The sequence below is a fragment of the Leguminivora glycinivorella genome, chromosome 9 (assembly GCF_023078275.1).
Source record: "Leguminivora glycinivorella isolate SPB_JAAS2020 chromosome 9, LegGlyc_1.1, whole genome shotgun sequence".
NCBI lineage: Eukaryota > Metazoa > Arthropoda > Insecta > Lepidoptera > Tortricidae > Leguminivora > Leguminivora glycinivorella.
Window position 1 is genome coordinate 14,474,151 of NC_062979.1, and position 12,766 is coordinate 14,486,916.

General features: G+C 40.2%; 1 protein-coding gene across 1 annotated transcript; it reads right to left on the minus strand.

Annotated features, from left to right (window-relative positions):
• Positions 1–2,019: 2,019 nt before the first annotated feature.
• Positions 2,020–3,630, minus strand: LOC125229860. The gene has a single exon (XM_048134798.1). It carries the CDS (start codon positions 2,851–2,853, stop codon positions 2,020–2,022), a length of 834 nt encoding a protein of 277 aa, XP_047990755.1. The 5' UTR covers positions 2,854–3,630.
• Positions 3,631–12,766: the final 9,136 nt, after the last annotated feature.

Consider the following 12,766-nt stretch of genomic DNA (forward strand, 5'->3'; position numbering starts at 1 on the left):
TACTATAATATAGTTTGGTACCAGAACTTCTACGATAAATAACTCTAACTCTAACTATGTAACTCTCTGAGGATGTCATTTCCTTATAACTTTGTCGTTTGTCCGTCTTTCACGACAGAACGAAGCGACTAATTGACGTGATTTTCAAGTGGAGATAGCTGAAGGTATGGGGAGTGACAAAAACTACTTTTTGTCTCTCTCTAATCTCCCACTTCCCTAAAAGGGTGGAAATTTGTATGGAGCATTCCGCAATCTTCGAAATTAACGCGAGCGAAGCCGCGGGCAAAAGCTAGTGTTTTTATAAAATGAATTGATACAAAATCAAAAGGAAAAAGCTATCTGACGCAGTAACTCCATTATAAAGATTTGTTGTTATATTTCATCCTTAAAACGTGTAAAAATTCGAAATAAAAAGTCCAATTCTGCGGAAGTAGGGGAGGCTGGGGTCAATTGGAACGTTTTCGACAAAATCGAGTATTCTACCTTTGTTTTTTACTGAATTGGTAACTTGAGTGGTCACAGTTATAGTCAAGTTATCTATATGGTGAAATGTATTATTTGGCTTCATAAGCGAGAAATAAATAGGAAGAAGATTTTTAGTAAACCTCGGAAAATGTTTCAAACGTCCCTATGCCTGGTTCAAATGAAACAAAGGTGGGGGGTAGTTGAAACATCAAGATCAATCAATGGATACATTATTATAATCTTTACTTTCAATTATTTTACATTAGAATCATATCACCCAAACACAGTCTTCTAATTTAGCATTATCGAATGCCACCTATTCACTTCATCCTCCGAAGAAAGTGCCATTTCGGTCTGATTTGTTTTTTTACCTTTGCCCTTATTTGTTTTATTGATTTTTTTATTTGTTTTCACTGTCGTTTGTTCATTTTTCTGTTTATTTTCCTTACTAATTTCTTCTTTTTTCGGCGTATCCGTGTAGATGGTCAACTTTATTTTTTACTACCCCCTTTTGGCTGAACCCTCGGTGGAGCAGGGAATGGCCTGGTCGCTTCGGGCGTAAAAATATTTAAGGCTTTTGGATGGCTGATTTGGATCATAAAAAGTTCCAAAAGCTAGGTTTACAGGAATGGGAGGTGTGGTAGGCATTGGCACGCAATTGCATTGGTATTGTCTCCTTCAGTTGACTCTGTATCCGAACCTGCAACTTAGATGTCTGTCACATTAGTTAGTGTCTCAATAGATGTCTCAGTTTTATCTGGACTATCTGGAGTTACGTAACTTGGTTAGTGTTGTTAGTTGGTGCCTCAGTAGATGGTGAAATAAAAAATCACATACTAAAACTCAAAATCACGTACTAGGGTCAATTGAAACATGTTTCTAATGCCACCAAGAATTTTGTTTCTATTGCCCCATTAAGCTATTTGTAAACTTTAAATTAGATACAAAAATAACGGAACGTTGTAGGCATACACAAACCACGCTAATTTCAAGTAAAATACTTACAAATTATTGTAGTTTAGTACAATCAGCATATTGCCAGTGGTTATTGATCAAGAAACAAAACAAAAACATGAAAAATACTTACTTTTACTGCCAAAAAAGTAATACGGTCACTTAAAAATGTTCGACGGGCTCGCAGCCGCGGCATGCACTACTCGGCAGGTTCGGACGGGTTTGGCGTTCCTTTTTTTCAATTTTTATTCACAGATAAGCTTACAGTTAACACCAAGCGCTTAAAAGTTAGGTTATTACATAATAATATTTATATACAAACAAGTCACTTTATACAATACTAAATTACATGTCAATACATTAGAAACATACAACAATTAAACATTATAAACAAACAAGCAAATAAAATATCAATAATAAGTAATGTCAAAAAAAAAAAAAAAAAAAAAAAAAAACTTCATACTAATCCATAAAGTAAACTAAAACTAATATATAGGTACATTCATTACATTCTATTCAAAAATTCATTAATACATTTCATAATTTGGTAAGGTGGATCAAAAAAAATATCGGCATCGGGTAGCTGCAGATGCATGTCATTTAAAAGAGCAATAGCTCTTGCAGAGGAGCGTTTGCGGCCCAGCGCGTGCGCGTCGACGGACACGCGAACAGGCGCCGGCGCCGCCGCGACACCACCGCCCCGCCCTCCCCTTCCACTCCGAGCCGGCGAGGGGGCGGCACAGACAAACCTATCCGTGCTAGCGCAGTCGGGTTAGATACTTGGTTGCACAGTAGCTTATAAAAATGCCCCAGGAGCAACATTTTCCTCCGCAACTCTAGTGTATCCAACCCGACCATGCCGCTGACGAACAAAGAAGGATAGAGATAAGGGTAAAACCCAAACTTCCTCTTGTAAAGGAAACGAGCAAATTTCCTCTGGATTTTCTCTATCATGAGGGTATACTTGCTCTCGTGTGGGTCCCAGACACAAGCCCCAAATTCGAGTTTGCTGCGAACGTATGCACTGTACAGTAACAGCGAAACACGAGTGTCACTGAACTGGCTTGATACCCTCATGATAAATCCGAGGACCCTATTCGCCTTTTTACATATATTGGTGACATGCGTTCTAAAGTTGAGTCTCGTGTCCAAGGTCAGTCCCAGGTCAGTTATTTCGTCAACACGATCCAACACGGTCTCTTTAATGTTATATTGTTTGACAAGAGGCACCCGACTTCTAGAGAACGCTATAACTTTACACTTTGAGGTATTGAAGTGTAATTGATTGGTCTCACTCCACTCGGCCACTGCGTCAATGTCACGCTGTAACGACACCTGATCAGACGTATTCTCTATTCCCAAAAATAGCTTCAGATCGTCAGCGAACAATAGACAACCCGCAGATCGTACCACTCCCGGCAAGTCGTTGATCATTATCGTAAATAATGTAGGGCCGAGAGTGCTGCCTTGACTTACGCCGGATCGAGTAAAGAATGGTCCGGATTTGTACCCTCCACACTCAACGTACTGATTTCTATCTCGGAGGTAACTAGATAAAAATTTCAGTAAGTGTGGCGTAAAACCCAAAGCGCCACATTTCTGAAGCAGGATGTCATTATTTACCAAATCGAATGCCTTTCTGAAGTCAAAATAAGCCGCATCAACCTGGCGACCTGCATCTAGCTCATTTCTGACATAGTCCACAAAGTTGACATGGTTGGTGACAGTAGACCGAGCACGACGAAATCCGTGCTGACTGTCATTCAACCAACATTGTATCTGTTGGCTGATGCGGCCTTCTATGATTGACTCAAACAATTTGGCGAAACACGGCAGCACAGCTATGGGTCTATAATTCGACACTTCACGACCCGAACCACCCTTAGAAACGGGAGTCACCCTAGAGACCTTCCAACAGGCTGGATACTGCCCCTTTTTTAAACTTATGTTGAAAATGTGTAAAAGTGCACTGTCAAGTACTGAAATACAGTCTTTCACAAGAAAAGAAGGTATATCGTCAGGTCCAGCCGCAGCTCGCACTTTTATACGTCTTGCTGCTTTTCGTATGTCTGTAGCATCAACATTTTCCAGGGACACACGCGCAGCGCTAACTGGAGGGCCAGGAGATCCCTGTGCCGCTAGCTCGTAATTCAAGAGTGGAATGTCCCCTTGAAACACTGAGGCGAAGTACTCCGCAAACGAGTCAGCTGCTTCTTGCCCCGATACAGTTTCCCCCTGTAGAGAAACTCAGTGTCACAACGTCTGTCTTTACTTTTACTAGCAACATACTTCCAAAATTTACTAGGATCGTCAGTAATGTCTCTCTCAATACCCCGTAGATAATTTCGGTACGAATTATCAATTAAGGTCTTTACATGCGTCCGATAATATCTAAACATTTCCAGATTAAAAAGCTCTCCTTTCTCTCTGTACCTTTTTAAGTGGAAATGCTTAAACTTGATGTTTTTAATTATATCATTAGTGAACCAGGTAGGATAGGAATACCGATTACTAGATACATATTGTTTTTTGAGGGGAACATTACTGTCGATACATTTATTTAATTTTCCGTAAAATAATTCGGCAGCAGCGTTAGAACAGTTCTCATTGAGCACATCAGTCCAATCAATATCCGATATGGCTCTATAAAGGACTCCTAAATCAGCCTTACGAAAGTTCCAGTTTGGACCATGAGAACGAGAATGAGACCGTGAAGTTGGGGTATGAATACCAACACGTTGGAACTTCACCAGTACCTCAAGAGGCGGGTGGTACTTATCAGCCGGTACAAGCGCATCGACATCGCCGCAAACGCTGACTCTTTCAGTCTCTAGGTTACACCCACTCAAAACCAGGTCTAACATGCCACCATGCTGATTATACACATTATTATGTTGGTGCAGCTGACAAAATTCCATAAAACAATTGAAGCTATTTAGAACATTAACACTACACGAATTCAAGTTAAAATCACCTAAAATAATTATTTCATGATCCGGAAATTTACAGATTACATTTTCTAAGCATGTTAAAACTTTCAAATATTGGTCATCATTATAGTTTGGTGGGAGATAAACAACACAACATACAAATTTTACTGCTTTCCCCACAATCATAGCAGTCACCAATTCCATATCATCACTTAATCCATCAATTTCTGACAAAAGACGCACAGAGAAACTTTTATGCGCAGCAAGTAACACTCCTCCCCAGCCCACATCGCCGAGACGATCTTTTCTTAACACTGTGTAATCTTCGGAGAATAGTTCCCCGTCTTTCACTGAGCTAGTAAGAAATGTTTCGGTTAGTGCTAACACACCGTACGAGTTTAGAAGCATATTGGTATGGAAGACATCAGTTTTCGACCTCAGACCGCGTACATTCTGGTAATAGATGCGAATGTTCTTCATGCTTTTCTTTGCCGCTTTTGCTGCTGTGGTGACGAAAATTCTGTCGCCAAGGTTTAATGCATATATCCTTTGCCCAGTTTTCTTCAGCCATGACCTTTCCTGACAGATTTCCCGGCACACCCAGTTTAAATGAAGCATAATTTCCTCGTGCCTTGAGTTCATCCACCGTGCAGCCATCATCTCCACATATCATACTCAAATGCTGCAACACTTGTTCCTTAGTAGTACCCTGCTTGACATAACATAGGTGCATATAGTTTAATCTCACTGCTGCTTCTATTTGTGTAACACCAGGAGCGGCAGTACCTCGCAGAACTCCACTCACTCTTGGACACCCATTTTGGTCACCACTTAGCTGATCCGCACCCTTGTCGTCACCACGCCGAGTAGACTTTACTTCAACATGAGTGCTTTTTACAACTGTTTGTGCCAGTTGGCTTCTCTGTAGACATTGCTTCGTCGATGAGGAGTTGGTATTCGCGTTAGGCATTTCAAGTGTGAGATTCACTTCCCCGGAGGGTATTTCTACAACTGCCATGCACGAATCAGATCCAGATAATGTGGTGTCCTCTGATGTAATGGTTTCTTCAGCCTTATTTCCTTGCTTCTTCACCTTTCGCTTCCGGCCCCTTCTCGGACTGGATTTCGAAGCCATGACTTTTTCTTGCAGGTCCTTTATAGTAAGCTTTTGCTTCGAGATTGTCTCCTCGTATTCTTCAACCTTACGCTGCAAGAATGAAGCAACCATCACCTGGGCTTTTATCTCCTGTAACTCAAGTTTTAAATTACTGAGGTCACACACATCTTTTCGCAACTCCCGAACTTCTTTAATCAGAGCTGCAGAAACGGAAACGGAAGTATCATCATCATCATTTCTGCTTTTAGTCATTGGAGGAGGTTGGCGAGGGCCCCTGAATAAGGTGACACTATCTCGTGCAGCGTAGCTGTCAATAGAGTCACGGCCACGAACCGGGGTGTGACTATTGTCCCCCTTTGGACGGGACGATTTACAACAGGGACACAACCACTCGTCCTTATCCTCTTGATTTAGTCCATTGAACACCTCCTCCGGTATTTGAACACACATCAGATCATATAATAGCGTACATTTAGAACAAGTCATAAACATACATGAATTAATTTGTTCGCCACATCCATTACAGATATTTGCCATCTTTAATTCGTTTGTATATTCTTACTTTATGGATATCAACAGCACAGTAGTGTCACCTTGTGGTGATCTCAGAAACTAAAGACACCTCGAACGCCGTCTCCTTAAACACGCGGACACGACGCAACTGAACGCAGCCGTAGAGTATTTTGAGCTGGCAATACTGACTTGTTTGCGCGATGTCACATCTGTCGGCTGTCACTGCTGTCAGAAGATGATCCAATCAGCTGTCGAGTAGTGTCGAGTGATCCCCGTTATCTTGTTTTGAAAATTTGATTTTCGAGTTGTTGTGGTTTAAAAGTCACGAAAGTAACGGTTTAAAACAGTTTCTCACCACTTAATTTAGTATCCAGTGTTTGATAATTGTTAAGTTTTCACTGTGTTTCTAATGTAAGTACTGAGGTGCACCTCCTTCACTTCAAACTTCGCACTTAGGTTACATTTTACACATTTTCCGATAATAAAATCTACAGAGCTGATGATAGTAGTGTTTACTTGGCGAATGTTGCCAGTAATATTTCCGTTGCCTTCCCCCCCTTGGACCGCCTCCGCTGTGACTATCCCTCTCGGAGTTATTTGACTTGTTTCTAATGACCCACGTTCCTATTGACCCCAGGCTCCCCTACCTAATACCTATTGGTATCTATAACAACAAGCGCGTGTACGTTATGAATATAAAATTCATTCTGTAATTCATATTTTACTTTTATTCTATTTAAGTACAAAACAAGTACATGGTTTTTATTACTTATATTTTGGTATCAAAGGGATATCGAATGATTGAAAAAGTTTTTAAATTAGTGTGTTAGTAAGGACTAACAAGAAAGGTAAGTATACTTAGGTATTATAATTTATTATAACTATTTGGATCAATCCGCGGCAAGAGTAACATGAGTCACGATTTTACGGCATGTTCCATTTATTCACGATGCAAATTCAAGTAATAATTTATCTCTAAATGAGTGTTACTTTCCCGATATATGCGTAGATCCTTTAATTTGTGCTGTTCAAATAAACACTTAATGTAGTCGTGACTCACGTTACTTTTATGTTGATTCACCCATTTAACGTTTTATCACTACTGTTGTTTTGGCTCCTAGTAAGTTAAAAACAATAATTTCACCTATAAGCCCTTCTTAATAATCTAAATTATGAATAAGTAAGAATAATTTTGCCGTCTTTGTCGTTTGTAATGTTTGTATGTCTATTAACCAGAATTTACATACAGGGCTGATGCGGCGCTGTTCGTCAGCCGTCACTTAGTCGGTTTTGCATTCGCGAGTCGACGGCACACTAGTCAAGTCACAGTAGGACGAATGAAGAAAGTAGGTCAACACCAGCGATTGTTAGTTCGTTGGTCAACACAGAACGAGGCACGATGCTCGGCAATGTGCTCTCGCGAAAAACGTCCAACGTAGAAATGCCTCGGCCGAAGCGGCGTGTGCGTTTTACTCGGCTGAGCGACCTGACTCGGCTATCTTAGTGACTTGATATGAGACAAAAGGTAAATAAAACAGAAAACGAAATCACATATGGCGGCACAAAATTAGGTCTCAAGTCAAAACAGTAGCCACTCAATTGCGTTAGCGAATTAAAAACATGACACAAAATGTATCTTAATTACCAACTCAACTGTTCTACATTTTAGCACTTCTTCCTACGCTATCTTCTTTTTGCCTACGCTACGAGAACATATAGAGAAAAAAAATGCTCTTATTAAAAACACTTGAGTACTTAACGATATCGCTATTCGTTTTTTTATTTGTAAGGTAAGATAAAATGTTGTAAAAGAATGAAAGTACCTAAGTAAACATGTACCCACGTGACGTTGTTATAGCCAAGTTCAAATTAGCGTTATACCTTCCATCTAAATTTAATATTCCCGTAGTTCGGCATCTCTCGGAAATCCTGCTGTTATTGTCTCCACTACACTCGGCCTCTATAAATAGGCTTGTAAGGGCGTGTTTGCACTATCCAAGTGAATCAAAGAGGTACAGCGACGTTGACGGATAGTGTTTGTGGACACACACGAGGGTGCTCCGGCGGTATCGTGTAAACAAGGTGTTATTTATTTGCTAAGTTTCTCTGCCGGATTTCTTAGCCCTGTGAGAGTGGTTGTGAATATTTTGTGACAGTTTTAGCAAATAAGTGTTTACTTGTGTAACGCAATAGATAAGTTTTAAGACAAACTTATCCATGCTTCTTGATATATTGTATTTTCATAGGCAAAGTTATCCGTGTTTCTTGAGATACTTAGTTCTTATTGTCTTGGTAAATAAGACTAGTTATTAACAACTAGCTTTTACCCGCGGCTTCGCCCGCGTAATAAAAGTATTCTTATTGAAACGTTTACAAAAAATAAGATTTTCATTTGGATCCGTAGGTTTCTTTGTAGGTAAGCGGGGCAATTCTCGACTGGGGGGCCATTGTAACTGATCTATTTGCTGTACGGTCAGCCAAGAAAGTGGTTTACCACTTTTCGACTCTATTGATCGAAAAGTGGTAAACCACTTTTTTGGCTGACACATATTACTATTGTTTTAAAAGAAATTCTTGCAATTATTGTAGAATTGTTACACAGCGACCACAGCGTAGGTAGTAGGTACGAATATGTTTGTATTTTACCTATATAAATATTTATACTGGGGAAACTTTATACAACCCACATAACCAGTATCTCGACGCTATGGTCGGTAGGGTAAAAAGTACTTCCTTGCATTATCGCTTACAATTTTTTCCATTTTGCTTATAGGTACTTATTGCAAACGTAAACATATAAAAAATAAAACCGCCTTCAAAAAAAGCGTGTTACAAAACACGGAGAAACTAAAAAGCCAAAAATAATAAACCTTCGAATTCAGATTTCTTATCGGATTGCAATAATCTAAACATCCAAATTATAAAAAAATCAATTATTTTTGTAGTCGGTACCAGACCTGTTCGTCGCCTTGCTATTTCCTGTTTGCCCCACCCAACCATACGCAGGCTGGCCCCGACTCCAAAAATAATTGATTTGTTTATAATTTGGATGTTTAGATTATTGCAATCCGATAAGAAATCTGAATTCGAAGGTTTATTATTTTTGGCTTTTTAGTTTCTCCGTGTTGGCGGTTTTATTTTTTGTTAAAAAGTTAATTTATTTGTTGATTTTTAGTGGTTCCTAGTGATATTAATTGTATCAGTCCGAATATATATGTACAGTAGTGAAAGAATTATCCTTTAACTCCTAACCGTTGAGGAGTTGACCTTCCATCATCAGCTCAGCCACATAAAATTATTACCATCAGGCGTAAATACTGGTTACTGGAGGGTTGACGTCAGGCGGGCGGCCGGTTGTAAAAACTAAATGCCAAAACCTTTTGCAGTATGACTATCGGACTTAAATGGAGGAAGATGATCTGCTGCGTCGGCGCAGGCGCATTATTTGGGGTCGGCCCCAAATAATGGGAAAAGGGCAAGGGAATGATGATGATGAGGCGTAAATACTGGTGTACCTTTAAAAAATATACTAAGAACATTACATGTGCCTATAACATTTGAAGAGTTCCCTCGATTTCTCCAAGATCCCATCATCAGACCCCGACTTGGTACCAATGGGACCATCTCTGAGTTATACCCGTTCGATCAAAAAAAAATATTTGAAAATCGCTCCACAATCCTCGGAGATATCGAGTAACATACATACAAAAAGTGATATTAATTGTATCAGTCCGAATATATATGTACAGTAGTGAAAGAATTATCCTTTAACTCCTAACCGTTGAGGAGTTGACCTTCCATCATCAGCTCAGCCACATAAAATTATTACCATCAGGCGTAAATACTGGTTACTGGAGGGTTGACGTCAGGCGGGCGGCCGGTTGTAAAAACTAAATGCCAAAACCTTTTGCAGTATGACTATCGGACTTAAATGGAGGAAGATGATCTGCTGCGTCGGCGCAGGCGCATTATTTGGGGTCGGCCCCAAATAATGGGAAAAGGGCAAGGGAATGATGATGATGAGGCGTAAATACTGGTGTACCTTTAAAAAATATACTAAGAACATTACATGTGCCTATAACATTTGAAGAGTTCCCTCGATTTCTCCAAGATTCCATCATCAGACCCCGGACTTGGTACCAATGGGACCATCTCTGAGTTATACCCGTTCGATCAAAAAAAAATATTTGAAAATCGCTCCACAATCCTCGGAGATATCGAGTAACATACATACAAAAAAAAAAACATTCAATCGAATTGAGAACCTCCTCCTTTTTTGAAGTCGGTTAAAAAGGCAAGCAAACAACGATCTTCTTACAGCACATTGAATGTAATAGTTATTACGGATGCAGGATACTCGCCGATCCCAACTAACTAATCCCTTCGCACTGAGCCACCTGCATTTTACACTGCCTAGATATCGATTACCCACCGATTAGTCCGACCCCAATCCCTATTCTTATCCCCGTCCCCGTCCCGTCCCTGTCCCTCCCCTATCCCTATCCCCGTCCCCGTCCCCTATCCCTATCCCTATCCCTATCCCTATCCCTATCCCTACCCCTATCCCAATCCCAATCCCAATCCCAATCCCAATCCCAATCCAAATCCCAATCCCAATCCCAATCCCAATCCAAATCCCAATCCCAATCCCAATCCCAATCCCAATCCCAATCCCAATCCCAATCCCAATCCCAATCCCAATCCCAATCCCAATCCCAATCCCAATCCCTATCCCTATCCCTATCCCTATCCCTATCCCTATCCCTATCCCTATCCCTATCCCTATCCCTATCCCTATCCCTATCCCTATCCCTATCCCTATCCCTATCCCTATCCCTATCCCTATCCCTATCCCTATCCCTATCCCTATCCCTATCCCTATCCCTATCCCTATCCCTATCCCTATCCCTATCCCTATCCCTATCCCTATCCCTATCCCTATCCCTATCCCTATCCCTAACCCTAACCCTAACCCTAACCCTAACCCTAACCCTAACCCTAACCCTAACCCTAACCCTAACCCTAACCCTAACCCTAACCCTAACCCTAACCCTAACCCTAACCCTAACCCTAACCCTATCCCGTTCCTGTCCCTGTACCTGTCCCTGTCCCTGTCCCTGTCAAATTATCATGCTAGGAGGTGAACTTTGAAAAATCCTTTCTTAGTGGTCCTCTAAGGAACTTCCGTGTCAATTTGAAATCTCTTGAACCAGAAGTAAAGATAAAAACTAAACCTATACTTATGGCTATTTTGGATTATGTTATATTTTATTTAAGTAAGTACCATATTTTATTTTATTCTATAACTTATTAACAAAATTAACATAAAAAGTACATATTGTAAGTATTATTTATAAATAAATATCAAAAGTGACTAGTATGTACAATCTTAAACAATTAAAATATAAAAATTAAAACTAAAGTACCTTAAAAATTTAAATAAAACTAAATTAAAATATAATTATAAACTAATAAAAAAGACCTCCGCGAGCTGTACCGGGTGCAAAGGTGCCCATTAAACTTGCCGCATTGCCGCGTTGGATGGCAATGGACAACCTTTGCACCAGGTACGAGCCCGCACGAGCATCGGAGGTCCTTTCCCTCAGCTTAAGACCCAACTCCCGTATGAACGCTATGGCCTCTGACCCCCAACACCCCGTTGTCTCAAAGGCGAGGGGAACGAAATAATATTTCGCCTCAAGCGCAGAATATTTAGCTCTTTTTAGCAGAGCTGCAGATTCTGCAGCAGCGCCGGCTGCCTGTACCGTCCGGCTTAGGTGTGAGGCGGCGAAAGTGCTGACGCATGTGGCGTCCCACAGTAGGCACTTACCTTTCTGCCAAGGCACCAGGGTTAAGCCGTCAGGACGTTTTCCATCAGTGCGGCAGAGGCCCGGTGGTTCTAGTACGCAAGGGATGTTTGCCGATACCAGGGCCCTCCGGACGATGTCGTTGAGCGCGTGGTGTCTAGGAAAGTACATATTAGTAGTTAACTTAAGACAAATAAAATACAATTAAATTAAAAACTAATCTAAATTAAACTAAGTCAACTTAATAATTATAAAGATATATACATAATATACATATATGCAACTAATGGCTATTTTGGATATTTTAACCCCATTGCACAACAACAGGGGAGAAAATTTCTTTTCCACCTCATTAGATTTTAAAATCGTTGTACCTATTTATCGTGTTCAGCGACCCGATAAACCATAAAAACGATACCCATATTGTGTTTTTGACTTTACCCCCTTTTCACCCCTTTAGGGGTAAAATTTTCAAAAAACCTGAAAAATGTATTTAGTCATATGTCTTTAGGAATCCTCCTATGAAGTTTCGAATAAAATAGTCAAACTAATCTTGTTTCCCCATACAAACTTTGAACCCCCATTTCACCCTTTTAAGAGGAGAATTTTGAAAAATCCTTTCTTAGTGCTTCTCTACGCCATATAAGGAACCTATGTTTCGGCTGTGTGTTGATATATTATGTCAGTTAGTCAGGCAGTCAGTTTCTTCTTTTATATATTTTTTGATATTTAAACCCCATTGCACTACAACAGGGGAGAAGGTATTTCACTTCCGCTTCGTTAGATTTTAAAAACGTTGTATTTATCGTGATCAGCGACCCAATAAACCGTAAAAACGATACCCATATTAGTTTTTGGACTTTATCACCCCCTTTTCACCCTTTCAGGGGTTAGATTTCAAAAAACCTGAAACACGTCTTTAGTCATATGTTTTTAGGATCCCTCTTGTGAAGTTTCGAATAAAACAGTGAAACTAACAT

Excerpts from the sequence above, each read along its gene's own strand:
- LOC125229860 (XM_048134798.1), bottom strand. The coding sequence starts at position 2,853 with ATGATCAACGACTTGCCGGGAGTGGTACGATCTGCGGGTTGTCTATTG.